General features: G+C 36.9%; 3 protein-coding genes across 7 annotated transcripts; 2 read left to right on the plus strand and 1 right to left on the minus strand.

Annotated features, from left to right (window-relative positions):
* The first annotated feature begins 272 nt into the window (after positions 1-272).
* LOC113114129 (nucleotide exchange factor SIL1-like) lies at positions 273-2,847 on the plus strand. The gene is made up of 9 exons (XM_026280897.1): positions 273-656; positions 735-867; positions 940-1,048; positions 1,125-1,230; positions 1,315-1,503; positions 1,588-1,709; positions 1,961-2,057; positions 2,153-2,317; positions 2,419-2,847. Exons 1-9 carry the CDS (start codon positions 477-479, stop codon positions 2,785-2,787), a joined length of 1,470 nt encoding a protein of 489 aa, XP_026136682.1. The 5' UTR covers positions 273-476; the 3' UTR covers positions 2,788-2,847.
* Positions 2,848-3,534: 687 nt separating this feature from the next.
* On the minus strand, positions 3,535-5,528 carry LOC113114135 (protease inhibitor 2). Its single transcript, XM_026280907.1, has 4 exons — positions 5,373-5,528; positions 4,531-4,553; positions 3,916-4,019; positions 3,535-3,828 (listed from the first exon to the last, which is right to left on the minus strand). Exons 1-4 carry the CDS (start codon positions 5,419-5,421, stop codon positions 3,774-3,776), a joined length of 231 nt encoding a protein of 76 aa, XP_026136692.1. The 5' UTR covers positions 5,422-5,528; the 3' UTR covers positions 3,535-3,773.
* Positions 5,529-7,133: 1,605 nt separating this feature from the next.
* Positions 7,134-27,156, plus strand: LOC113114136 (casein kinase I). 5 transcript variants are annotated; one of them, XM_026280908.1, is made up of 11 exons: positions 7,134-7,781; positions 8,090-8,196; positions 13,139-13,265; positions 13,352-13,450; positions 15,741-15,824; positions 17,578-17,717; positions 18,220-18,298; positions 18,778-18,852; positions 21,359-21,465; positions 21,654-21,802; positions 25,400-27,156. In XM_026280908.1, exons 1-11 carry the CDS (start codon positions 7,659-7,661, stop codon positions 25,405-25,407), a joined length of 1,098 nt encoding a protein of 365 aa, XP_026136693.1. In that variant the 5' UTR covers positions 7,134-7,658; the 3' UTR covers positions 25,408-27,156. The 5 variants fall into 5 exon arrangements, with proteins under 5 accessions (XP_026136693.1, XP_026136694.1, XP_026136696.1 ...); XM_026280911.1 differs by having other exon boundaries at positions 7,135-7,781; positions 21,654-21,766; XM_026280909.1 differs by lacking the exon at positions 25,400-27,156 and having other exon boundaries at positions 21,654-21,807.
* Positions 27,157-27,961: the final 805 nt, after the last annotated feature.

Consider the following 27,961-nt stretch of genomic DNA (forward strand, 5'->3'; position numbering starts at 1 on the left):
TATTGCTGATGGGGGGGGGGGTCCATATTTGCGTAATTAACAGGAAGTTAACATTACATTTTATAGCCTTGTCCTATTTTAAAGACATAATATAAAAAAAATAAGTTCCATTTTCTGTTTAATGATAATAAAAAGCGATCAGTTGAACTTGCCTTGTATTGCGTCATGAAAAGGTGCATCTTCCTTTAGCCAATCATTGCGACCAGAATGAATGACGTTTTCCGAAAAATACACACTTGCAGTTGTCTGATTGGTTCACGTATTCCGTCAGGATGGACTGCAGAAATGCACGTGGTTTCTGCTTGTTTATTTCTGGATGGTGCTGACGTTGAACCCGGTATATCAACGTGCTTAAACAAAACATATTTTGATATTTTATCCGTAGAACGGGCAAATCTGGACTGAGTTAATTTAGTAACCTTGCATCGCCAAACATTTCGAATGGATTTTACTTTCAGGTGGTCTCCTGTGCATAGATGACGTGCGATTTGTTTATCAGATTATTGTTCATATTTTATCTGCGCGTAGATTTCGATTTTCTTTTTGTTTCGTACAAGATATTGATAACCAGACGTATAATGCAAAATAAGTGGAAACTTGGATTGTCAGTCGCCCTCTGGCTTGTCAGTGTTCATCTCGTATGTGCCCACAAGAAGGTGAGATCTGTTGTTGCACATCTTAGTATTTCTTTTATTGCAACACTTTAATAACATTATAATTCTTGGCTACTCAAGTCACCATCAGCCCTTTCCATCAAAGAAGGCTCTGATGATCATAACAAGGGTGAAGAGACACTATTAGAGGATGAGGATTCTGAAGATTTAGAGGTGTTCAGACCTACAGACAAGTGGCAAACTCTCAAACCAGGTGTGTTTATTCCCATGCTGACTGTTGTGAACAGATCAATTACGTTACTTATTTGTCTGTATTTAAATGTAGGTCTTGCAGTTCCAGCAGGCTCTCATGTCAGATTGAATCTTCAGACGGGCCAAAGAGAGGTCAAGATGGAAGAGGAAGAAGGTCTCAAATACTGGAGAGATGGAAATAGGTATAGCGATTAGAAGAATGTTGCAATCTAAAATAAACATGTGTATCACATAGCTTATTATGCATCATTGGAGCAGGCAAGGGATGATGAACATTCACAGCCCATCATTCACATCTGAAGAGTTGAAAGAGGCTTTGAAAAAGTTTAAAGAAGGAATGGATGATCCTGTGGACTCAAAACAAGTATGTTCATTTCAGTTTAGCACTAGCCATTTGGCTTTGTTATTTGAGTTTTTTTTTTTTTTTTATCAAGTTGTTTGATTATAGGATGAGAATGCAGTGAAGGCTCAATTTCGCCCCATCGAAGAGCTGAAAAAAGACATGGAGGAACTCGACATGCTTGTGGAAACAGATGTTCAAGTTATGAGGAGGCTTTTAAATCAATTTAATAATACCAACAGCACAACTGAGGAAAAAATCAGGGCACTTCTTGACTTGGAGTACCTTGTGCACCAGGTGAACCCTCAGTTATGTTTCTAAGACAAAGTGTCTTTGAAATACAGTTCACTGTTTCTCAAAGTTACTGAATCCCTTTTATAGGTAGATAATGCCCAGAATTTGGTGTCCATGGGAGGTATGCAACTGGTTATAAATGTTTTAAACAGTACAGACATCCGTCTCCAAGAAAGTGCTGCATTTGTGCTTGGATCTGCTGTTTCAAGGTAAGTGGCATTTCCCTCCATCAAAACTGCTGCTTACAAATTATTTAAAGGGTGGTCATGTTTACTGATAAGTTCAGCTTTGTGGGCCAAAATCCAGTGATTTCATTAGAAATCCATGCAGTCAGGAGGGATTTCACCATGCAAATTTTGCAAAAGGTCTAATTTGGTCAAGCTGATTCTGTACATTTTGTGAAACCTGAATGCACATTTACATTGATGCACGCAATCCATTGTCATCTACATTTTTCTAGTAATCCATCAGTGCAAGTTGAGGCAATAGAAGGCGGTGCTTTACAGAAATTGTTGACATTGCTTGCCACTCAGAAACCAATAACAGTAAAGAAAAAGGTATGACCAACCAGAAACCATGGGCATTATGCTGTTAATATGGGTAGTCAATAGTTATTATTACCATTAACTGTTGACATTCTGATTTAACACAGGTGTTATTTGCTGTGGCATCACTCCTGCGTCACTTCCCATTTGCACAAAGTCACTTTTTGAAACTTGGTGGTGTGCAGGTGCTTAGCGAACTGTTTCAAACATCAGGGACAGAACCTCTGCGTGTGAGAATCATCACGGTTCTCTATGATATGATCACTGAGAAGGTTAATATATTTGTTTATAAGGTTAAACCTTGATACACTACCATCCAGAACAGCAGAACTAATAATAATACTAATAATACAAGTTGTACTCTGTGTTGAAGGAGTTGATGTCACAGGTGGGAATGGACCTTATACCAGATTCGTCTCATCAGGAACGTTTGCGACAGTATGCTGAAGTCTCCCTCCTGCCCGTGTTGGTGGAGCAGGGGTGGTGCAGCCTTGTGCCTGAGCTTTTAGTGTCACCTGAGCATGACTCCAGAGAGAAGGCTCTGCGCACTCTGCTTGCCATGATGGCTCAATGTCAGACTCAATATAAACAGAATCCCGCATTGACAGCCTCCCTTAGTGAACTACAAAAACAGTACCAAGAACTGGTGCTCACAGAGCAGGATGTAGGAGAGCAGGACGGTTATTTTGCGGAGATCCTGGCACTTGTGGACACTGTGGTTGTTAAAATGCAACAGGTATAAATTGGTACTGCTACTGCTTTCTTGGAACACCGTGAACTAATAAAATATTTGAGTTGTAAATGATGGATTTGTCTGGTTGCTCCATTAAGACAATGGAATACAAATTAGTTTCTTCACCATGCTATTTAACAATTGAAAGAAGCCCCTATAGATGAAATATAATTTTAATAACAAATCAAAAAACTTAAAATCAGAATTTTACAGCTGTAGCGCTAGATTTTTTTTTTTTTTTTTTTTTTTTTTTTATAATTTTCACATAATTAGATGAGCAAATGATAAGTAATGATCATTTAAAATGTGTTCACCAACAAAAAAGGACAACCTAAATATTTTAGAAGTGTTCTCTTGTGGGACTTTTTTTTCACTTTTTCCTTCTTTTTAACATTATAATTATAATCAGGTGATTATAATATAAGGACAGTTGTATCACCCTCAATATGTTTTTACTTTTTACTTTATGGCCTTCAAAAAATGTATAAATAAAATGCAATTCAGAAAAAAAAACATTTATATCATAGAAAATATATGTTGAAGCTGGTGTGTATATTGTTTTTTTTTTGAATGATTGAAACAAAAACTAATCGTATTCATCCATATACTAAATTTTTTAGTTTAAGTATTTTAGTTTTTTGAAGATATATATATATCTATCAGGCCCAAAAAATAAAATAAAAAAGCTATAAAAAATTCCCGCTGTTGCCCTTTTAAGGACAGAGTCATAGTAATTATGAAGGAAGAAAGAAAATGTACATTATAAATATGGTTTATTTGAATTACAGTTCTTATTTATTAATAAGATAGAGCTCTTAAATGCTTAATTGTTTTATTGCATGAAATTACATGTTGACAAAGCAATGTCTGAAAAAGTTCCAATAGCATACATCATTATATGATACTGATTAACATAAGACAGAAAATCACTGGTAGTTGCTCTAGTATCTAAATGGAAAGCCATTTTGGATGCCATAGATCTAACTGCTGTGAGTTTAGGAGGTCTCACACACTCCTGTGTGCTTTAGGTTGATGTTCTTGTTATGCTGCCTAAATAGAGAAGACAGGTTAGAAGATGTACAAATACTGATTGAATTGCTGTACATTGATGTACATTTTCACATATTGCTCACGTACTTGTTCTCCCAGTGTAGCATGCACTCATTGGAGTATGTGACTCCATCTTCTCCACACACTGGAACATACTCACGAGTACATCCAAAATCAGGAACATTGTTGCCCTATTATGAAGATTTCAGAAAGATTCCCAAAATAAAACCAAATATCATGACACTTTACCTCCATTTTATTTGATTATACTCTACAAATGTTCAAAAGTTTGGGGTCAGTACATTTAATTTTTAAAGACATTAATCATTTCAAGCAAGGACACATTAAATTGATCAAAAGTGACAGTAAAAAACATGTATAATGTTACAAAATATTTATATTAAAAAAAAATGCTAAAAAATTCTAATCATCAAAGAATCCTGAAAACAGTGCGACAGTTTTCCACAAAAAAAAAAAAAAACATTTTTAACATAAAAAAAATAATAAATGTTTCTTAAACACCAAATCAGAATTATTTCTGAAGGAACGTGTAACACTAAATACTGGAGTATGGCAATTTTACTCTTTCTAGTGTATTTTTGTTCAAATAAATGCAAACTTGCTGAGCATAAAACATAAAAATCTGATATAGTTAATTCAACATCTGGTAACTTTAAAATGACTAGTTTTACTTTAACTTACCTCGCTCTGTTGTGCTTCTGCCACTGTGGAAATAATATTTAAAAATTGTATATTATTATGAGATATAAACCAGGAAATGCACTAGTTTTTCCCTGTTGAAATTCCAGACAAGACTTCGGAGAAAAAAAAAAGAAAAAAAGTGGCTAAGCAAGTTTTGTACTTTCTATTTAACCTATTGTACATTTAACTATTGTACGTATTTGTGCTCGTCTTTTTCTTTCTTTCTCCCTTTTGTTATGATCTTTGTAACTTCAAACACAATGAATGCCCTTGACTTTAATGTTCTTGAGCGTATTTGCATAGATTAAAGGGATATATTTTCCTTCAATACTTCAGAAGGCTGTGATCAGAGAATCAGGCTGGATAAAGGATATCTAACCCTATGTCAACAATACAACCTTGAGATTCTGCCCTGTTTCTGTCCATATTTTCTCATTTTTTTTAAAACAGCAAAAAGTCTGGCCCACTAAGCAGTATCCCAGTCCTCATCAGTGTCGTGTCAGCTATCATGGATCTCTACAACATGGACCCATTCCAAAATATCACAGAGTGGGTCTGTCTGGGTCCATGAATAATGGGTCTAAAGAACAAATGTTTCATCTTGTGAGCAAACGATGTCACCATCCATATGTGAAAGAAACATTGTGTATCTTAAACATGACACTTATTATGACACATCAGTGTCACATGATGTATGTTAAACAATAGCATTAGCCTGAGTAAGTATAAATCTGGATTTGGATTTAATTAATAATTATTAAACAATATTACATTTAAATTTAATCATTTACAGACAATATTCACACTTGATTGTATTTATAAATGTCAATTTTGATACTTACCAGAGAGGTAAAAGAGAACAGAAACGCAGACCAGGATAGCAAACTTCATGGTCACGGTTGTCGTGTGAGTTGACAGTGGGAAATTCGGCAGCTGTATCTTTGTATCCAGGGCTCTGTAGTTATATAGCTTTTTACATTACCAACACTCCTCCCTCCCTCTCATTGTTCCTGCCTACGCAGAAAGAACCTGACGGGTGACATTCATGCAATGGTCCACAAACAATGACTAAGGGCATTTGGGACTGAGGTCATTTGTTTGTGGTTTCTAGATAAGAGAAATCTTCGTCAACCAAATGCATCCTAAAGAAACTGCTTCTGCTTCTTACTATTTATCCTGACTTTTTAATAAATAGAAATAGCAACAGAAAGCCGTGCTTTGAAGCATAAAGTCCCCCTTGTCCATGATAGGATCAAAGCTAGATAATCGGGTCTAAATAATAGACTCTTTTTACAAACATGACTAACTTCATGAAATCACAAAATGCTTGTTGCTGAAAATGATGGCTCGTTACCTGTAATTGTTTCACGGTCACTAAATGCCTCAATTTCAAAATCTCCATGGTCTTCACATATGCAGTAATTGCTCATTTGCTTGATTTTCCAGATGGCCACCTATCAGTTTGGGATGCTTTTGTTTTTCTGAATCTGGTTTTTGTAGTGAGTTGTGGTAAAAAATCATTATTTTATTCAGCAACGAGACATTTATAATATATGTGTAGTAAATGCTAAATGTATATAAAATGCTTTTTTTCATTAATAACTTACATTCATCAAATCATCTTAAAAATATTAGAATAAAATATTGAGCATCACAACTCAACATTGATAATAAGAAGAAATGTTTCTTGCAGGCCAACTAAGAATGATTTCTGAAGAATAACGTGACTGAAGACTGCAGTAAGTGCTAAAAATCCATCCTGTCATGAACATTCGATCAAGAGATCAGATAATAATTCAACGGTTTTGATGAGTAGTCAGAAAGAACTAAAACTATAATTAAGAGGGAATAACTTGAGAGAATCCTTTAAAGAGATATTTCATTTAAAATAATTTACTCACCCTTATGTTGTCGCAGACCTTTATGATTGCCTTCTCTTTGAAGACCATTCTGATTAAACATTATTGTTTTAATGAAATCTTTTGTTTCATACAAGAAAGCGAATGCTGACCGAGAATGTCATTCTGTCTTAATATCTTGTTTTGTGTTCTGGAAGAAAGACAGTCACATATGGTTGAAAAATCATGAGTGTGAGCACACTTTTCTGGTGATTTATGCTATACCTTGTTAGTCGCAGGATCTCACTAGGTGGCATCAGTGAACCATTAAGCGCAGGTCATCGACGCGCGTGACCGTGCACTGTCATCGCGAGACCTGTTTTTATACCGTCTATGCGCGAGACGTGTTAATATTGAAAATATTAAATCTGTGCTATTAAAAACTATTTATATGGTGACAGAGATATGCATATAAAATAAATCCTGTGAGGAAATATGCCACAAATTGCTCTGATATGTTGACAGAAATGTAAGACCTTGACATTTCAGTCGAGTATTAATATTATGGTATGCAGACCAAATGTTTTATCATTTCGGTGTTATATTCCTTGATTATAAATATATAACCTTAATTTAAAAGAACATAAGTAGGGCACTGACTTCACAACATCCACAAATTCCCTTGCGCGTTCCCGCAGCCCCGCTGACGTCACGCGCGAACCCCTCCCCTGCCCGCGGCGGCGCGCTTTAGCGAGGTCTCGCTCCTCTCTTCAGATCAGCAGAATCTGTTCATCTGGAGACGGACAAGATGGCGAAGTGAGTGGGTTGCGCTTTGAAAAGAAAGCAGCGACTCACACAATTCTTTCAACGTTAAAACGTCGGTTCACTTGATGTACGTTCGAATAAACTGGAAAGCCCGTATTTAAGAAGAAAAGTCGCCCCTCAAAGCGAGGTGTTTTGAAGAGAGCGTCGAGGACACCGACTCCTCAGTGTCCTTTCAGGCTAAGCTGCTAGTCAGCTAATCTGGGAATTGCTCAAGAGGAAAAAGCCTCAGGGGAAGTAGTCTTGTTTTTTTTTTTTACTTAAATGTAGAGACAACTAATCTTCTCTTGAAACCAATGTCTGTTATTATCTCAATTTCGTCGTTGTGAGTTGTTCAGGACACAGCTAGTGAGGAAGAACAGCTTTTAGGCTAGCTAGCATTGTTTCTACTGGACTGAAGAAGAGAGAGAGCAGCCTGAAAACCTCACCCGTTCACACAGTTTCAGAGTACTTCTCGGATTTTAGGACATGGCCAGCAGCAGTGGCTCTAAAGCCGAGTTCATAGTCGGTGGGAAATACAAGCTCGTTCGGAAAATCGGATCTGGATCCTTTGGTGACATTTATTTGGCAATCAACATCACAAATGGAGAGGTAAAGATGAAATTGATGTTTAATTAATGTACTGAGTGACTTGGCTAAAACGTTTGAGGGGTCAATCTGATGACAAGGACACAATTCGTTTGGTCATCGAAAAATAAACGTTAGTTCATGTAGCTTTGAAAGTTTGGCATATTGTAATATTTGGTTGACTTGAGTGTTACAATTTTGGGGAGATCAGTCAACAATGTTAATGCAGATTTGAATAGAAATGAATGATTCCCCCAAAGAATAAAGGATGGTATACTCTCAAATATTAATCAGATAAATTAAACGATAATCTTAATTTTGAATATTTTCAGGAGGTAGCTGTGAAATTGGAATCGCAGAAAGCCAGACACCCTCAACTTCTGTATGAAAGCAAGTTGTACAAAATTCTCCAGGGAGGAGTCGGAATCCCACACATCAGGTGAGTACAGATGTCTGATTATTAAACGGAAAATTATAATGGATTTTGATGTAGATGGTGATGCGTTAACGTTAGCTGGACTAGTTTGAGCTGGATTATAGATTAGCGTGAGATCGAAAGCAACGGGTCGAGTACAAAGTACACGCCACCTACGCACGATACTTCTCTTAATAGATCATCAATTTATTATATACCTGTATGAGAATGGGATGATCTAATAAATATAACGTTATATGATTTTACACCTATGATAAGAGTCGACCGGCTAACTAACAGTTAGCCAGTTCGTTAGCGTTTCTATGAGTCGCGTGAATGAACAGCGTTTTTAAATGTCTTTAATCACGTTCCGTGTTCTCTGTGATCTAGTATAAGGTGCTGTGATGAATCGGGTTTGATCACGAAGTGTGTGTTTGTGCGTTGCTGAGTAATGAGTAAGGAGCGAGTGGGAAATGGCCGCTGCTCTTTTGTTGTGTTTGTTCAACATGTCCTCCCTCTCGATCAGAAAATGGCGGATGAGGGAAAACAAGTTTGAGGGCCTGGTGATACTGCTGCTCTCTTCTCAAGGTGACTGAGCAATGCGAGCGCTGCTATTCGTGTCAAAACATCTTTAAAGAGTCGTTTGTTCTATAATATAAACTGTAATTGTGTACAAGAGCTAACCATTGACAAGGAAGCTTCAATAACTGATTCTATATGCACATTTAAATAAAACGTAGTCGCTGTTTTGGTTTCACACGGAAAAGGGAGAGTTTTTCACGTATGTTTTTTGATTTGGATGTTATCATTGAATTATATGTAACGTCATACGTTTTACAGTCTGATTGCAGAAGTTGTCTACTGGATAAAGTATTTGTTAAATTAGTGTAGAATTTGTATTTGCTACTTCCTCGTAGTTTCTTTAAAAAAAAATTATTGATGTTGTGCAGTATGTGCCAATTTTGACCATTATCCTGGGATATTTATTTACCTGGGGTGGTGTATGACTTCGAGTGTAAACCATTTTATTTAAAAGTTACATCGTAGGTAGTTTGATGTTAGAAGGTTGCAACCCAAGACTTTTACATGCTATATACATAGAAGTTGTTAAATAAAAAAAATATAAGTAATATTTCAAATATGTTTAAGTTTAATTAACTTGAAGATGTGATAGATAAGTCTTTATCTGCTTTCAGATTTTTTTATTATTCATATTATGAACCTCCACTCTTGGCTGTATATACATGTAATACAGTGGTGACTATATATTAAAAATGAACTTTAATGCAGATTTCAAATTGGTAAGAGGTAGCGGATTGGTTTATTTAAAAAAAGAATTGATGTTTAAATCAATGTACTACATATTACAGACAGCAGATAGTGATCTTTAATACCATTTTTTAAGTGAAAATGAAGTTTTCTATTTATTTATATTAACATTTATTTTGCAATAATGAGTCACATTAACCAACTTGTGTCCAACCTGCATAGAGAAATGTTATGTCCTTGCGTGAGATTCCAGATTGCTTGTATTTCAGTTGAAATGACTGGAATTTTGCACTATTTCAGTGGTAAATCTGACCACCTAATTTCATCCATCAATTAAAACCAAATCGCTTGCTCTAAAGTAGCAATAAATGCTTCTTCAGCCATGATTTTTATTTCTCATTATTTGCTCATTTTATCGTAGGTTGTAATGTATCATTTAGTAAACTAATCCAGCTTTTAGAAGGTTTTATTAGGGTGTCGATTTCTATTGCATCTCATTCTGACAGCAGCTTGGCTGATTAGAAATCTGAACTCTTAGACCGTAGCTTGTTAATTAACCCTGTGCAGTTACAGGACACACCAAGCCGACTTCAAAGAACTAGTGGCAACGAAAGCTGACAGTGTTGCCGTCTATCGTCAAACCACAAAGCTGCGCTCAAACACACTGCATTCATAATTCAAAATGAGAAACCAAAAACATACACAAGATAAACGCACATTCATGGAACATAATTCAAAGCAGTGCTTGCTTACCATTGTAAATCAGTAATGTTGGTAACTTGGATAATTTTAAAGGGCCCATGGCATAACATTTTCACCTTCTGAGGTTTTTTTTACATTAATATGAGTTCCCCTAGCCTGTATATGGTCCCCAAGTTTCTAGAAATTTTAATCTGTGTAAATCGAGATTTTGCTATCTTTTTTTGCCTTTGAGAAAATGGAAGCTCAAACAGGCTCTTGAATCTCCTCCTTGTGACGTTATAAGGAGAAATGTTACCTCCCCTTTTTCTGCTTTGCCCGCCCAAATATTTACATGTAATTCAGTCGCAATGTCAGCACAGGCGTTACAAACAGACTTTTATGATATGTATTTGACAGCACTGCCACAAACTGTGAGTAACAGTGTTCATTAATGCCTGATCTGGGATCAGTGATTTCTGAAGTGTAGCTAATTCAAGTTCACACAGACTTTTTCTAAATCGCTTAATACTGTTTATGCATCTGTAAATCAACAATAATCACTTTTTCTTTAATTTTTGGGCTATGACTTGAACATCCAATCAGAGCTCTCACTCGTGCCACCGACGAATGGAACACACCAAACAAACTAGCCCCTCGTCGGCCTTGAGAGATAGGTAACTCCTGTCATGGATGTATGGTTTTACCAAACACTTTAAGGACCAGACCAGATTCAACGTTTAGTTTAAATTAAAAGTATATCATATTAAACTCCTTTCTAGTTTAACTCCTACTGCTTTTAAGCTAAGTGTACTTCATGTTCTACACAATGACTGGATTGAATGCAGAAAAACGTTTTTGAATGACTACCTACTTAACTACCTTTCTTTGTTTTAAAAAAAACTGTGAATTTCTCATAATTGTGAGCCACTTTGGCTTAAACTTGTTTTTATTGAATGAATTGAAGTTTCCAGTGGAAAGGATGTGTAAAAGTACGGGTTTCAGTTGCTGGTTACTAGAGCTGGGAAAACCTGCCATACAAGCTCTCCCTCCCCCACACTCCTTAAAACCACTCACTGCCTTTGCTAATCTAAGAAAAGAGCTTTGTGTGCTCTTCAAAGTCTTTTATGTAAGCTCAATCACCGTATATTGTCTACTCGCATTATATAAAAATATGTATACTTTTACACTGACACCTCTGTGATTTAAATACAAGTCAGTTTAGTAAAGTTAACATGTTCAGGCAAACTACACGGTGTTGTTCAGCGTTCCCCTTAGTTTTGCTTTGAAAAGAGGAAATGGGTGTCCCACAGAGAGGCCTGTAGTTTCCGTAAGCAAGAGATTGCTGTTGATATGAATTTCTGTAAGCATTGTGAATTTGAGTATGCTTGTAAAACAGTAAAACAGGTTCATGTTAGGCCTGTATATTTACATTAGAAAGAAAATGAAATCACGATCAATAAAATTCACCTTTGCAATGCAGAGGAAACAGAAGTTGCATCTGAAGTGGCACTTAGATGTATACTGTTTAGTAGAGAACATGTACACTTAACCTGCAAATACAAATGCATGAATAATGTTTTGATATATTAAACATAAAATGTTAAATACTGTTATTGAACCAAATAATTTAACCTGATTAATTCAGGAACGAAACACCCATCATGTTGTTCAGAGAGGCAAAATAGAATTGAGGCAGTGTTTGGAATTATTGTAGTAGTCGAAATAGAGCAAAACCAGGCAATATGGTGTCTAAAACATAAGTCTCTTAATTAACTACTTGAACTGTTGAAAATAAAAATCAATATTACATTTGTAATCATGGTAATTTTTGAAGAAAACCGGCACTCTGTGTGAAATTAACTATATGAAATTATATAAATGTATACATTTTCTGTCCAGTATTTTGAATTTTGTGATCATTCTAAATTCACTTTGTTAGACTGAATTATTCAGTGAAAGAATGCTCTTTAAATGCGCACTCATAGATGTAGGTTTTTGCATAATACTAGTGGCAAATCTCATGTCATTAAAACAAATTGATATTGCAGACTATATATATATATATATATATATATATATATATATATATATATATATATATATATATATATATATATATTGCACACCCCTAGTTGCTAATTGCACACCTGTGAACTTACATGAAAAGGCCTAAAACTAAATATCCCAAAAAGTTTCCCTTTTTATATCAGCTTTTTGAATGGATGTGATTGCTTCTGCAATATAACCATCACAAGGATAAAGAGCCAGTTTGTGGCTAAAAGTACATTTTCTATTGTCATTGTGAAATGGTAGATGTTGGTTTGCTGGCACACATGACTGAATGAACACTAGACTGCTGCTGCACCTTGTGTCTCCACAATACCTCTTTGTTTAGGAGACTTTCTAGCATGATAGTTGCTTGGAGACTGCTCTAGCAATGTGTTCACTAAATGTGCAACTCTTCTGAACCTCAACCTGCTAAGTTGTGTATCGGAGTTCTGGTTGTCTAAGTTGCAGTATTTGTTAGAGCCCCTTAGTTGATTTTGTACATGCCATAAGCATACTCTAAACTCTACTTTTTTGGGGGTCCTTAAGGGGGTTAACCACTCTGGAAGAATGTGTCTAAAGTGAATGGTTAAAGTCTAATCTGACACAGACTATATAGTTGTTACTGCTGACTCTAAACGCAGTCATGTCACTAAGCTGGATATATTGGATGCCATTGCCAGCAGGGTGTGCCTTGTAACTCCAGCACTTCCTTAACTGATAAGATTCATGCTTTAATGGCTCAATATAACTTAGTTATGCTAAATTTTAATGTTTTAACTAATTTGTTTGTGGAAAAACCTCATCTTGTAAACCGGAGCAAAGTGTCATTTATCAATTAATCGATTTAAAGTATCTTTTCTTTTTGAGGGAAGCACAGCTTTCATCGTTCTCTTGCTTTTCTAATAATTGTCAGGCAGTTTTGAGTTGTCATATGTTGGTGTTCATGAATCGTGATGCTGTTTTTCAGGTGGTATGGCCAAGAAAAGGACTATAATGTTCTAGTGATGGACCTGCTGGGGCCAAGTCTGGAGGATCTCTTTAACTTCTGTTCCCGCAGATTCACAATGAAAACTGTCCTAATGCTTGCAGACCAGGTAATCAATGGTTAATTCAGGCTTTTTATAGCAAAAATATGATGGTCCTGTGGCACTGTCTTAACCTGGTTCTTTTGTTTCCACAGATGATCAGCAGAATCGAGTATGTGCACACAAAAAATTTCATCCACAGAGATATCAAGCCAGACAACTTTTTAATGGGTATTGGCCGTCACTGTAATAAGGTAAACTCCTACTATTTCTTTATTTATGTGAGAGACAGTCAAGATTTTAAAGTGACATGGAGGATTGACTGAATAAAACTGATCGCTAAGCAGATCACAAAGGTTTCTTGTTACACCGAGATTCACATGGACGAACACTGGCTTGAGAGCCTGTTATATAGTTACGTTTGATGTTGCTCTGCTGATTTGGGATGGCTGGGTTTGACAAAGATGATTTGGTGGGAAATCATAGGAGCAGATAATTAAAACTGCATTGAGTCCTTAGACACAATGTTTACAGCTTAACTTGGCAGTGGTTTGACAACACCTCACGGTTGGGCTGTGGACATCTGTGGACATGGATTGTATGTCTTTCACTCCTCAAATGGAACTTGTGCATGATATGTGACTTGTGGTTGTTTTTTTTATTTATTTATTTTATTTTTTTCTCTCCCTTTCGACAAAGAGCCTTCGAAGTGCTTTGCACAGTTTTATTTCTCTATTCAAATGTACAGAAGTTGCCTGATTTGTATTTCGTTTCGGATAACTCTTAATTTTGAGCCTTTGCAGACAGGCAACATTTGGCAAAGTTAAAGCATCATGTGCAAAATAATACAGTGACTTACAAGTACAAGCTCTGATGGTCGTCTAACAGTTCAGATCAGTTTCCACTACAAATTCTGGTACTTTGTAGTACTTCAGTGAAGCCTGTATTACCATTTTTGGCAGTGCTGTCTGGAATAAATGTTTACCATTGTGTGTCTGTGTGAATGCCAGCCTCAAGCTTTTATTTTGATACATACACATGGAATTGTCACCTTTTTCAAAAAAATTCTGGATGCACACGCTCTGCTTTGGATGTGTAGCTGTCGACATCCACCCTGGAAAAGAAACGTAGTTAAGAAAGTGCAGTAAACTCAGCTGATGGGAAAATCTGATTTAGCTATTGCTTCGCAAACGCATTCTCTTTTGGTGAGGAATCAAAAGGCCTGTTCTTTTGCATTATTCACTGCTCTCTGCTTACATCTCTCATACAATCATTACCACTCTTGATCCAGCCCCTGTTAAAACCTTTTTCAAGATTAACTATCTTAACTTGGTGAAAGAGTAAAGCATGTGGATATCTTGACCCAGAATGGTGCAGGCCAACAAGTGACATCAGTTCCACACGAGAGTAAGTCTAAAAATGGAATTGTTTGAGAGGTAATTGCTAATGCTTCATGCAATGATATTTTCCTAGAATAACTTAGAAAGATGAGGTCCAAAAATTCCTTAATTTAAAAGAACAAAATTTTGCAGCGTACTTTAAGCCTGACATATTCTCCTCACACAGTCCCCCACTCTCGTGTCACATTGCGAATAACAGTACTCTGCTCCGCACCATTGTTAACTAATGGCTTGTTTTGTTGCTTTACCCTGGGCTGCTGTATTGAAATCTCCAATGTCACTTCCACCGAAGCTATCCCATCTTGTCTTTTGTAACTAAACTAAAACTGTTTTTGCAATAACATGCAGGTTAAGTCTTGCACATCTTAAACTGCATGCTTTTTTTGATGTTTTGTTCTTCAGAACTTCATCCCTACCTGATTTGGCCTTCCACACGCCAAAGTATTCTAGCCTCTTCCTTACTGTAGGTGGTCGAATAATCTGTCAAATATGAAATGCAGTATTAATCAATCACAGGACTTTTAAAGGGGTGGGGCTGAGTTTTGGTTCGTTGCATTTCTCAAAGCTTCTCATGCCTAATTTTAAAACGGGTGCCCATTATAGGGAATGGCCTTTAAAGTTTGCCCTTCTTAACCCTAGTTGTGCCATTTGTCTCGTTCACTTTGTGCTGTGGTGGACTTAACTGCTAAATACCATATGGCACAGCTATTGTTAAATAATGTTAAAGGAATGTTTATGGATAAAGCCTTGGCAAAGTCAAAAAAGAGAATCAGGCTTGGGAACAATTGGTATAGATGAGATAAAGATCACTGGGTTGGGCGGCCAGAGGTGCCATGTACAGTTTGCCTCTATGGCTCGAGAACTGAGGAGGCAAACGTGCCCTGCATTATGTAGTCTGAAAAAACAACTATTGGTTAGTATCTGAGCCTGGGCTTATGGGAAGACGTCTGCCATTAGCAGAGCCTCCTCTGAGTTTGAGCTAGGACGCTTGCTAGTGGATGAAGGATTGCCGTAGGCTTTCTCTTCCCCTCCCTCTGCTCTTCCTTGCGTTCTTTTTCTGAGCCTTGGTGTTGCCTGTCTGCGCTGGCCGTGTGCGGTTGTCAGCAATACTTTTGATGCACTGCACCCTCTATTGTCTGTTCAGTGTTTAGAATCTCCAGTGGGGAAGAGGAAAAGAAGCTTGGCTGTTAGTTCTTCTCAAGATCCATCTTTCTCAGGATTAAACCAGGTCTGAAACCACAACCACCACCTAATAATCGCCCCAAATTATTTTTATTTGTTTTATTTTATTATTATTATTTGCCTTTTGGGGTTCTCTTTCCCATTTAATTTTGATTTTCAACAGTTACCATTAATATTTGTTGGCATTAAACCAGACACACATGCTAAACATAACTAGAGATTTAACTCCTAATCCAGATTGAAGGGATCTCTGTACAGGCGGGTGAAGAACTTGATACTTCGGGACGAAGTAGCTCATTGTTTTCAGTCCTAGTCAATACTAAAATTATTCTTTCATAACTTGATTTTCTCGTCTTTTTTATTTATTTATTTTTTTGCTTTTTTTGTAGCTAGAATTGCCATATTTAGTGTAAGAGAATGAACTGTTTTCTATTTAGGAGTTGTTACAGATAGACAAAGCCCAGTGCTCTACTGTTATTTGTGATCAAGTACTTTCTGATGGAATAATTTGATTGGCCAAGTTAAACTGCATTGGGTGCTTGTTCTTGTTGCAGAATTGATCTTTCAGTTTATCAGCAGCACTTCATGGTACTGAAGCTTGTTTTCTTGGAACATGCTGTCAGAATGTTGCTAGCCTGCAACCAATTGCACAAGCCACGTGAAAACTATGGCCTGGTATTAACAGGGTTGACCTCTTGAACACACTTGAACACTGGCCTTCAAAATTTTTTGCATGTTCTTGTCTTGAGATGTGCTCATCTTTATTTCATTGTTAAGTTTAGCGAAATACAATTAGATATAACATTTGGTACTCCGCTCCTGGAGTCAAAGATTGTTGGCATCTCCGCTATTGTAGTCATCTTCAGAGCACTGTCAGGAAGTTAAAATGGCAAAATATTAAATGTTTGCGTGGGTTTTTACAGTGATGGCCAAGTACTTGCACCTCCAGCTATTTCAGAGGAGAATGGCTCTTACATAATTTGAAAATGTTTAAATCAGTTTGGCCAGAAAAACACTTTTTACTTAATGCTTTTTCTTTATCGTTAAAGATTGTGTTTTCTTGATACTTTTAAGTCTAAACGGTGTTCCATTCCTGGGAGGTGCTCTTTGAGGCATCTTTGCCTCAGTGTGTTGTTTTCCAGGTGTTTTTTTTTTTTTTTTTTTTTACACTTTTTCAAGTTGAACAAGGTAAATCATAATTATTTAAATGCATTTCTAGTAAGCTTTGGTTGTAGCTCTTGTCTCCTGACTTGACCTTTTTAATAGAATGGTCTAAGTGGAATTGCATGGTTGGTGTAACTAATTGTCTTGACAAGAGGAAATACGTTTCAAATCCCTGGTTGAGCCAAGCAAACAGAGGCACGGCTGAGTGGATATGTTACAATATGGCTGCTGCCTTAGTGAATAAGCAGTTGGTTGAGGCACTCTCGCTGGGTTGGCCTGTATGTGTGTGTGTGTGTGTGTGGGGGACAGGATCTGAGTGGCTTTCCACTAATGAGAATATTTCAGTCAATGACAGGCTCTTAGAGCTGACTCCAACATCTCTGCTTGGATAAAGGGTGTATTTCCTTTCCCAGTAGGCTTCATTTGCGTTGTAGACTCTGACCCCATCGCTTCATTGATTACAGCCGCTGATGTATTGTTTTTGTTCTGAGGTCCAGGTAATAGGTCAGAGAGCTCACAGGAGGAAGTTCGAAGAAAATGGAAAATGTATTTGAACTCAAGTGTGTTCTTGTTTAAAGTCAGTTCTAAAAATGAAATGTCTGTTTGTGCTTCTCTTTTTCAATTTATTTGTATAGTTGTTCCTCATCGACTTTGGTCTGGCCAAGAAATATCGAGACAACAGGACACGACAGCACATACCGTACAGAGAAGACAAAAATCTTACAGGCACAGCTCGCTATGCCAGCATCAACGCACACTTGGGCATCGAGCAGAGGTGAGCACTCCGGCACAGAATATTTATAAAATTTTTGCTCATTGTGCTGAAGTTGGTTACAAATTTTAGTCAAATTATTCTAATAATAGTATTTATAATGGTTTAAAATAAGCTATTTTGAAAAATAGTACAAAGGAAAAACATTTATTGGAAATGGGAATTTAAGAAATACCATTGTCAATTTATTTAATGTATACTTACTAAATTAATTTCTTAAACCGTACTAAGCCCTTAGCTTGTTGAAATCTTTATAATGGCAAGTAGCATAACAAATGTATCATCGTGACATTTTGTGATCTTAAGTGATTGGACTCTGCTATCTTGCCCTTTACCTGTGGATTGGCATGTTGGTGGTCAGCAAGTTAATTGTGGATGGTTTACACAATCACATCAGCTCATGTTCTACGTGCTACTTTTGCATTTTTGATTATTTTCTTATAGATCTGCCCTCAAACTTGTTAAAAAGCCTTTCTTGATTTTTAATCTTATCTCATCTTAACAGTCGTCGAGATGACATGGAGTCACTAGGATACGTGCTGATGTACTTCAACAGAACCAGCCTGCCATGGCAGGGACTAAAGGTAGGAAGTACAGATAATGCAGGAGTTTATTTATAAAGCTGGATTTTAGATTCTAATGCCTGAGACAGGTTTGTTGAATGTACTTGTTTCTAAGACACTGATTTATAGTTTATAAGTGATATATACATTCATACATACATACATACATACATACATACACACATATATATATATATATATATATATATATATATATTATAGTTTCATCTTGCATGCAGGTTATATTTAGTATGTACATTTGCTGTTATGTAATTAAAGCTCAATACTGCTCAATATTTATTACTGTGGAGGGAAGAACCAAAAAAGAATAAACGTAAAATTGCTAGGCAGTATGGAACAGGCCAACAGGTGGTGCCTAAAAAAGTGCTGTAAATCTTCTTTCAGCTGGGTTATTTATGGCCTCCAGCACTGTGGGATTGCACACTGATGGACAGCCAGTACCAGATCATAGTGTGCAACATTTCCATTTTTGCCCACAGGCTGCCACAAAGAAACAGAAGTATGAGAAGATTAGTGAGAAAAAGATGTCGACTCCTGTCGAGGTCTTGTGTAAGGTATGTGAATTTGTACATCCTCCCAGTAAGGCTCTTCAAAAGTCTGCACTCGTACATTGTATGCGCATACATGCCACAAAACCTCTGCTCAGTTTAAAGGTTGTGATGCTACAATTCTCGGCTTCCATTATAATTGTCATGTCCTGAACGTTCAATACTGCTAAAATAGACACTGGATATCAATATGACTAGAGATGCACCGATTCAAATGTATTTTTTTTTAAGTGTGACCTGCTAATACAGACTTTTGCCGATTCCAATTTTTTTCCTAAAAACGGTAACATACAAAACAAACGTATACGTTATTGCCATATATATATATATATATATATATATATATATATATATATACACACACACACACACACACACACACACACACACACACACACACACACACACACACACACACACACACACACACACACACACACACACACACACACACATATATATATATAATTCAACATTACAGTTCCCCCAATCTGGACAAAGTTACAGATGTTCTCTGAAACTCTGAAAAAAAAAGAAAAGAATAAAGGACTCTGTGACTAGAAAAGCGGTAGAAATAACAATTAACTGAAAAGGATTTGCTGTAACACGTCACTTTCCACTGTTTTGTATTGTAACTTATTTTTCCCCCACTGACATTATTAAATGTCATCTTTCACATCAAATTCTTACATTTGTTTCAGTTAATTCAGTTAAAATAATAAACTATAGAGCTGCTACCTTTTCAAATCAAATCAGTATCATGAAACTCCATCTCTCCACTGCAGGAAACACAGACGCTGCAGTGAAGTGACATTAGATGTATTTACACAGACTGTTTGGTGAAGCTAAGGTGCCATAAAGGCATTTACACTGAAAAATTTCGAATGAATAAATATTTTTATTAGATGTAAATATTTTTAAAAATTTTAATGACTGGTTTAAATGAAACCAAACCAGTAGGTGGTGGCAAATGACTGTTTGAATGAGTCATTTAGTCCTTTATTCAACAAATTCATTCAAATGACTGATTCGGAAACGAGGCAAGTGACTACTGTCTTTATGAGTGGGTTACTGAAACATTGACTTAACTCAATTTGCTAAACATGGATTTCTTCAGTAACGAGAAACCGCTTTGCTCAGTCACAAAACAGTTCTGCTGTTGCTTTGATTGGAACTATTTTCATCAGCGAAATTCAGCATAAACGGTCAATATTGTGTCTAAAATGTAAGGCTATTAATTAACTACACACTGCAGTCGTGTTGAAACCTTTTGGTAGTGCAATGTTGCGTACCTAAATCATATTATTTCCTCTTTTTTTTTTTTTTTTTTTTTTTTACTATCGCAGTATGCATCTGTGTGTTGTTTCGCTCATTTGTTTTGATTTTTGAAGTCTCTCACACACTCGCTTAGGCTGTGTGAGACTCATCTGACATGACAAATACATTATCAGTCGCAGTAAGTGTGACGTCAAAACAGACTCGGAATAGGAAGACTGACTTTCCCACTGGACTCACCGGTTCAGCCCAGTCATGTGGAAAACTGGCTAATTCTGGTCCCTGGCCGGTCAATCGGTGCATCTTTAAATATGATGCTTGACCATTTTTACATAGCTTTTGTGTGTATGTGTGTGTGCTTATTAAGAATATAAATGCTTAAATATCGTTTGTCAGCAAATTATGTACAAACATCCAGTAGCTTATAAGAAACTCTTATAAGAAACTTATAAGAAGCTTATTCTGTTCTAACCTACTTGACTGTAATTTCAGACAGACTTCCTTACTAGCTTCCTGCTAGTAGTGCTGGTTATTCATTATAATAGAAAGATTGTTTTTTCTTTTTGTTAATTTCCTTTTAAAGGGGTCCTCTTATGCTCTCTTACAAAGTCGTGATTTTGTTTTGGGGGTGTAATAGAACAGGCAGGTTGTTCGAAAAACACATTATTTTTCACATTTTACATTATTACAACACTTCTCTCCCCAGTCTGGCATGAAGTGCTAAAATAGTCCCTGTATCAAATAAAGACCCGCCTTCTGGAATACGAGATGTGCTGTGATTGGTTAGCTGGGCTAGTGTGTGTTGTGATTGACAGCACTCAGCACCTGGTCGGGAAATGTCCTGCCTCTTACCAAAGCTTCCTGCTGCAAGCTTCAGTGTAAATATTGCCTCAAAATAAAATCAGTTTGACCGTGCTTGCAGCTCAACCAGGTCTCGTCCCATTCGTCGATCTTTGTGATATCACAAATCCCAGAAAATCTGTTGTAGTCCAAACGAGTCCTTCGTTGTAGTTTTTTTAAAGTGATTTCTGTTAAATAAAATATCTCCTTTTGATTTGGACTTTGAGCTTTGTAACTTTGCAGATCTTTTTTTTTATGCTCAAACAGCAACATTACTTAAGTTGAAAAAGTGAAAACGCATAATAGCAGCCTTTTCAGAAATGGCCGGTCAGGTTGACATGACATTTATAGAGCTTAGTAGTTTTCTTTCATAATATGTATTTGACTCTTTCTCCAGGGGTTCCCAGCAGAGTTTGCCATGTACCTGAACTACTGTCGTGGGTTGCGGTTTGAAGAGGCACCTGACTACATGTACCTGCGTCAGCTTTTCCGCATTCTTTTCAGGTGCCTGACAATTTATTGCATTGCCTCAACACTCCTTTTTGGCCCAGAACAGAGACACTCCCTAGTCACAACTGAGGTCAAATTTTCAAGTAGAAAGTCTTTCCAGTTGTGGACTCCTTGATTATTTCTTTACTTGTAAATTAATTTGGTTGTTATGGGTATACTCACTCTCGCTTGATCGCTTCCAGGACTCTGAACCACCAGTATGACTACACATTTGACTGGACCATGCTGAAGCAGAAAGCAGCACAGCAAGCAGCCTCCTCAGGGGGACAGGGGCAACCGGCACAAACCCCCACAGGCAAGCAAACTGACAAACCCAAGAGTAACATGAAAGGTTAGTAGCAAACAGCCAAGCGACGTTTTCAGCGCAAAACAGAGACACCAATTGTTCACATTTGTAAAAACAAAAGTGGATTTGGATCATTTGCACCCCAAAAGATTCATGAAATGCAAAGAAACGGTGTTAGTTCAAGGATGCACCCCACTCCAAATAAATAAATAAATAAATAATTCAATTGGTATGTCTTTCAAAAGCAAATACGTCCTTGGGAAATTTGACTACTAACTTTGTACCAAAAAATGTACATTCTTCTCTGGGACGAAGGGTTGGCTTCATAATCTTTTCTTTGAATGTCAGATAACATCCCTCAAATTAACCCCTTTCTAAATGGGATGCTCTATTTGACACATATCTCCCAATCATTGTTCCTGGATCTAACACTTGTTAGTCTTGATTATATTGGTCTCTTCAGTTCAAACATTGATACGTGGAAGTGATTTCTAACCACAAACTAACCAAGATCATGTCATGTACACATTTCTTAATTGACTCTTACTGTACTTTTCTATATGTTTGGTGTTGAGGGACATGTGATGTTGTTCTATGTTCATGTGATAACTCAACAGTGATATTTTTTTTGTGATTTCTAGTTGTGGATCTGCTTTCCAGCAAAAGGCGTAGCCCATTCTAGGTATATGGATTTGGAGTTGGACTTGGAGCGCTTTTATTTTTCATCCCATCATATTATATTTCCTGTTGGTGATTTTAAAAGGGATGTTAATGAGCATATAGAGTCTGTTTGGGTCTACATTAGCGATAAGTAGCCTTGGTCAGGTGGTGTAGGCTTTAATGTGGTCTAAATCTGTTGTGCATCTAATGCAGAGTAGGCTTGACACTTGCAAGAGCACAGTTAAGTGGAAAGGCTGCTGTCACTCCTCTTCCACTGCTCTGTCCTTTAGTTCCCTGGACTAAACAAGTATTCAGTTTGTGTGTTTGACTATTAATGCTATACATCTCTGGTTTTAAAGATCAATATCATTCTACCTAGGAGTAACCTTTAGTGCTTAATAGTCCTAAATGTCACATCTGCAGTCTGATTAAACTACTTTATCTCTACAGGATTTATAAAATAGCCCTGTTTGTAGGTTGTGTATATTGGAATATATTCCATAATAGTGTAGACATTTCTGGTAGTTCTGATACTTAGATACGTATCGTTCTTTAATTATCTATATCAGGGTTCCTCAAAATATCTAATGCGATGTAGAGTTCAGCTCCAACCCTGATCAAGTCACCTGCCTGTGATTTTTCTAACGATCCCAAATACATTGATTGGCATTAGTTAGCATGCTCAGGTGTGTTTGATCAGGGTTAGTGCTAAACTCTGCAGGAAAGTGGATCTCGAGGTCTAGATTTGAGGGTCCGTGATCTATATTACGAAATGAATGGATTTTTGTATTTTTATCTGTAGGCAGAAATGGCCACAGGACTTGGAGGTTTAATATAATAACTTTGCTGTCAACACACGCAGGCAGTTTTTTTTTTTTTTTTTTTCAGCTAAGCTTTGTGATCTATTTCCTCTATGACGTTATACATGGCTTTTAGAGTAGTTTTTTTTCTCAATCCCATGGTACAAGTCATGTTCTTTGTTGATAAATGCTGGCTGAAAAGCAGGAAGACTGTTTTACACTGAAGGTACATCCTGAATTAAGGCAGAGAACAACTGCTGTTAAAAGTGGCAGGGCTAAGAATAGCATTTGCTGATGAGGTGGTATTGGCCTGATCCTTTGTTCATGCTGTTTTAGTTTGATCACCATGTACCTTGCTTAGAAATATAATTGTCACATTTGGATTGCGATAATTCCATCCGTCAAAAGATTTATGCTTCTTACAGGCTTGAGAAACTGAGACCGGCTTGAGATTACTGTCCCTTTAAGATTCCTTTTTGGCTGAATTGCTGCAGCCAAGAATTTAAGTGGTGACGCTCAGTAGTGTTTGAGCTTGAAAGAACTTTATTTGCAGGGGATTGTTGGTTTCTTGGTTACCGGCGTAACTTTGTTAGTTCTGCAACAATGAAGGCCTGGAGCTTGTGCTACTGTATTATTGTGAGATTTGTCCAGAGAGTGCTGCGTCAGCATAGTTCCTCACGCTCAATAAAAAGGAGACTTGTCAAGCATTTAATTTTCTTCCCTTCCCCTCGTCTTTTTTCACTCCTCAAATGTTCCATTAGTGTCTATAGAAATGTCAAGACTGCAGTAGCTAAATGTAACTGTACTCTGCAAGTAGTAGCAGCTTGAACCTAACAATCAGGTTACTTGGCAACTGGTTTGAATCATCTGTCCATTGTGGATTACTTCTAAATGACACAAGCATGAATGGGCAGCAACTCTGCTTTGGAATCTTGCATTTCAAAGCACATCTCTTTCTGTAGCTTCTAAAAGCCTGAATAGGATTTTTATGAGGAAACTAGTAAATATTATGTTTTCCAAGTAATATCAATTTATAATTTTTTAAAAAGATTAATGTTGAAACTGCAGTCTTAAAACAACTCTTTAGATTGTATTCCCTGTCCATATTATACAGTTTGATCATTGTGCACTGTTTGCCTGAGGCAAAAGCACATTGATTTTTAGAAGCAGACCACAGCTGAGAGTGCTGCACTGGAAACATTTCAAAATGCGTCACAGGTCTGTCAGTGGTTTTTTTTTTTTTATGGTCAGGATTGTGATTGTACATGACTTGAAGTTCCTTGCAAGGTTAGCAATTACATTTTCAGATCACATCTGTACCCGTCTCGTTTGTCTCAGTCAGTTTAATTCACATTATCTTAAAAGGATAGTTCACCTTGAAATTAAAATTGTCATTTACTTAGCTGTGTGACTTTCTTCTGTGGAACACTGATATATTTCTGAAAATCTGTCCACCCAGCACTTTTTTATTTATATTCTAAAAATATATACAAATAAACGCACATCATTTTTTAGTTTTTGGTCCTTTTTATTGAAATTCAACTGGCTTCCAGTGTTTCCAATATTCTTCAGAGTAAGTCACAGAGGTTTTGAAGTGCATGAATTGAACTTTTTTTAAGTGGACTATCCCTTTAACCGGTACCTTTTAGATGGCAATTGGGCTGATTTTAAGGTTGGTAGCATCATCTAGTATGTGTTGAAGTGAATAAAGTCATGCCCCTCATTTAGTTCTTGACATGAAGGATTCTTGAAGGGACAGCTGCTTCACTCTGAGCTGGTTTTATTTAACTGTGATCATGCAGCAGCTGAGTTGGTTTAAAGTGTCAGTCGGTTATAGAAGTGTAGGAGTAACCTGTATCAGTCATGGTTAGGGAAGCACCCCTTCAGCACTTATGCAGCCGCTCAGACTTTACTCGGGGGTAAACACTTAGCTTGGATTGTTGTGTGAAAGAGTTGATCCCCCCGTGAGTTTGATGCCATGAATGTTTTTCTGAGATTCTCTGCAGCAAGTCTCGACTTTACTGCAGAGAGGGGCTGATGACTTTGCACTTTCTCTCTTCCAGGACTGAATAATGCTTGGACTGGGTTGGCCGCATTGATTACAGTTGCTCAACCCCGTTCAGATCTGTGCCACCAACTCTTAACCCTCTCCTCTCTATCTATCTGTCTCCCTGTCTTGCAGGTTTCTAAGCATTAAGACAATGTAATGAAGCAGAGCAGAGTGGTCGTAGCAGGATTTGCCTTCCAATCACACCCCGGCATCTAGGATCAAATTCACCAGAACCTGCCAGGCACTGTGGGCAACCTTTTTCCTGTTAAAGAACTTTTGTTCCATATACTATATATGTAATCGGTATATATAGATAAGATGCTCTGCATAAATCTATATATTGGTATGTATATACTATATCCACACAGAGAGCAGGCTTGGTTTGGAGTTGGAAGCTGTAGCCTTTTCTATTGTCCTGTCCCTTAAGACTTTTTGCCCCTCCTCCTATGAAACTGCAAACTGTAGAAAATGGGGATATAATTGTGCACATGCCAATATTTTCCCGAGTTTTCTCCTTCAGGAAAGCTGTTTGGGGTCCTTCCTGAATTCTTGGTTGCCCATCAGAGCAGTTTTGGCCCCTCTTTCCCTTCTCATCGTCCTCTCGTCACCAAGCGTGGCACGAACCCAGACACTCTTGTCAGAATGGAGACATCTGAGACACACTTTCATCCTTCAATATTTTTTCTTCTTTTACACGAGCAAATTGAAACATCTGAGATTCAATTTTTTTTTTTTTTAAATGTATCCAAATAATTAAAGGCAAACATTGGGATTTGTTTTTATTTTCTAAAAAGGTAATTACGATTCTGCCTGCTGATGTGCTAGAGAGCTTCTAATGTGAAGATTAAAAAAAAAAAAAAAAAAAAAAACATTCTAGTGACTACTAGGTTTCTCTATAGAACGCTGCATTAACTATATTGTACTTGGTATTCTGAAGTCTAAAAAAATAAAAGAATAAACTCCACAGAAGCATATTCATTACAAATTAGGCATCACTCTGAACTAAACCTGTATGTTAAATGCTTAGATGAAAATTGTATGCATATGATCTGGGTTTTTTCTCTGGAAAATGTTCATGTTGATTGAGAACGTAACAATTCGTGCGATTAATTGCTATGATAGGCTCAATGTTCTGTTTTTGAGAGAAAAATGTGCTCACTCCACCCTTCCCATTACCATTTTTTATATGCATATATCTTTTTTTTTTTTTTTTTTTTTTTTAATCCGAAAAATATATATATATACTTTTTCAGTTTTATAGACTTGTCTTTCCCTGTATTGAATCGATCATTTTGGGGAAAGGGTTTTTTGTTGCTTCTTCCTGTGGTGAAGCAGATCCTCTTGTAAAATATCTCTGGGACTTTCTCTCTGCAACAGTTTTTCGCTGCTATTTGGTAGCGGTCTTTTGCTCATTTCCTTTTCTTTTTTTATTGCAAAGAAACATGGTTGGAAGGTTTCTTTTCTATATAGTTTTGGGTCTTGTGAGGCAAGAGCAATTAGATTTTTTTTTTTTTTTTTTTTACAGCCTTTAGCCATGACAAATGCACACCAGTAACCTGGCTTTCTTTTCCTTTTTGTTGTTTTCCTTGCCTCCAAATTGTCCCTCAGAACCAGCGATAAGTACTTTACAGCTGGACATTCTATAAAAGTGTAATTTATTCCCTTTTAGCATGTCAGAATAAATTAAAATGACTTCTCAGAAATGCTGTCCCAGTCTCACGTAATTTTATGAGAATGCACAAACTCCGATTACTGAGACCCCCCCCCCCTTCATTTGTTCAGGTATCTGTCTCCAGTCTGCACATTTACTGTTGAAGTACCACACAACCAGGTGTCAAACTTCTTTTGTTTTTGAAACTGAAAATTAAAATGAAATGCTTTAAAAATGAGAAGGCAAAATGCTTGGTTCTCGAAAAAAAAAAATGTAAAGCTTTGAATGACTGTCTCAAGTGTTTAAAGGGACATCTTTATGGAAATGATCTCAAGACATTGCTGTAATCCAGAAAAGAAGTTCTTTTGGGGGTGGTGGGTAGTTCTGTGTGCTCATGGGGTTTCAAAATTCCAGGATTTATATCTGTAAATATTAAAATTGCTTCAAATGGCAGGTGTGGAAATTGGATCATTAATGCATTTGTGTTACTAACTATATAGTTTAATAAATCCTATGTTATTTTAGGGCAGCAGCTTTGTCAGACTTGTTACCGAGTCATCTGTAGGTGTTTCAAAATCAAAGCATAGTCACAACTTGCCTGTTATTAAATTAAGGAAATGACAAAGTGGTTTAAAATGTGCGGTGGATCGGTCTAAAGACTTAAATGGGACACTTCAAGGAAATGAAAGAAGGGGTGGGGTGGGGTTCAGATCAACACATGGACAAAACAGCTGCTGCCTGTTGGGGGAGTGAATAGAAAGGCTCGTAGAACCAACCCTTTCCAACAAAAAGCGTCAGTATGTGTAGTTTAAACCCAAAACTTACATAGAACTGCCTAATATGATAATGTACGAGTTTGTATTCTACAAATACTCTTTTTAAACACAGTCTTTGTATAGCCTTTGGTGTTTTATTTAAAGACTGCCTTCATTCATAAAGTATGAATGACTTCTTGCCCACTGAAGGCCTCTCTTCCCTTTATGGAGTTGAGTCAGGCGTCACATGACCGCACGCTGTACTGCTGTAGCTGTGTAATGTAATCC

This window comes from Carassius auratus, chromosome 14 (assembly GCF_003368295.1).
Source record: "Carassius auratus strain Wakin chromosome 14, ASM336829v1, whole genome shotgun sequence".
Classification (NCBI taxonomy): domain Eukaryota; kingdom Metazoa; phylum Chordata; class Actinopteri; order Cypriniformes; family Cyprinidae; genus Carassius; species Carassius auratus.

Bases quoted from the DNA above. Each gene is read 5' to 3' on its own strand.
- LOC113114129 (XM_026280897.1), top strand. From the start codon at position 477: ATGACGTGCGATTTGTTTATCAGATTATTGTTCATATTTTATCTGCGC. The intron at 657-734 runs GTGAGATCTGTT...TGGCTACTCAAG, and splicing joins TCGTATGTGCCCACAAGAAG to TCACCATCAGCCCTTTCCAT. The intron at 868-939 runs GTGTGTTTATTC...ATTTAAATGTAG, and splicing joins GTGGCAAACTCTCAAACCAG to GTCTTGCAGTTCCAGCAGGC.
- LOC113114135 (XM_026280907.1), bottom strand. From the start codon at position 5,421: ATGAAGTTTGCTATCCTGGTCTGCGTTTCTGTTCTCTTTTACCTCTCT. The intron at 4,020-4,530 runs GTAAGTTAAAGT...TCTTCATAATAG, and splicing joins CAGAAGCACAACAGAGCGAG to GGCAACAATGTTCCTGATTT. The intron at 3,829-3,915 runs GTACGTGAGCAA...TTCTCTATTTAG, and splicing joins ATGCTACACTGGGAGAACAA to GCAGCATAACAAGAACATCA.
- LOC113114136 (XM_026280908.1), top strand. From the start codon at position 7,659: ATGGCCAGCAGCAGTGGCTCTAAAGCCGAGTTCATAGTCGGTGGGAAA. The intron at 7,782-8,089 runs GTAAAGATGAAA...GAATATTTTCAG, and splicing joins TCAACATCACAAATGGAGAG to GAGGTAGCTGTGAAATTGGA. The intron at 13,266-13,351 runs GTAATCAATGGT...TTGTTTCCACAG, and splicing joins TCCTAATGCTTGCAGACCAG to ATGATCAGCAGAATCGAGTA.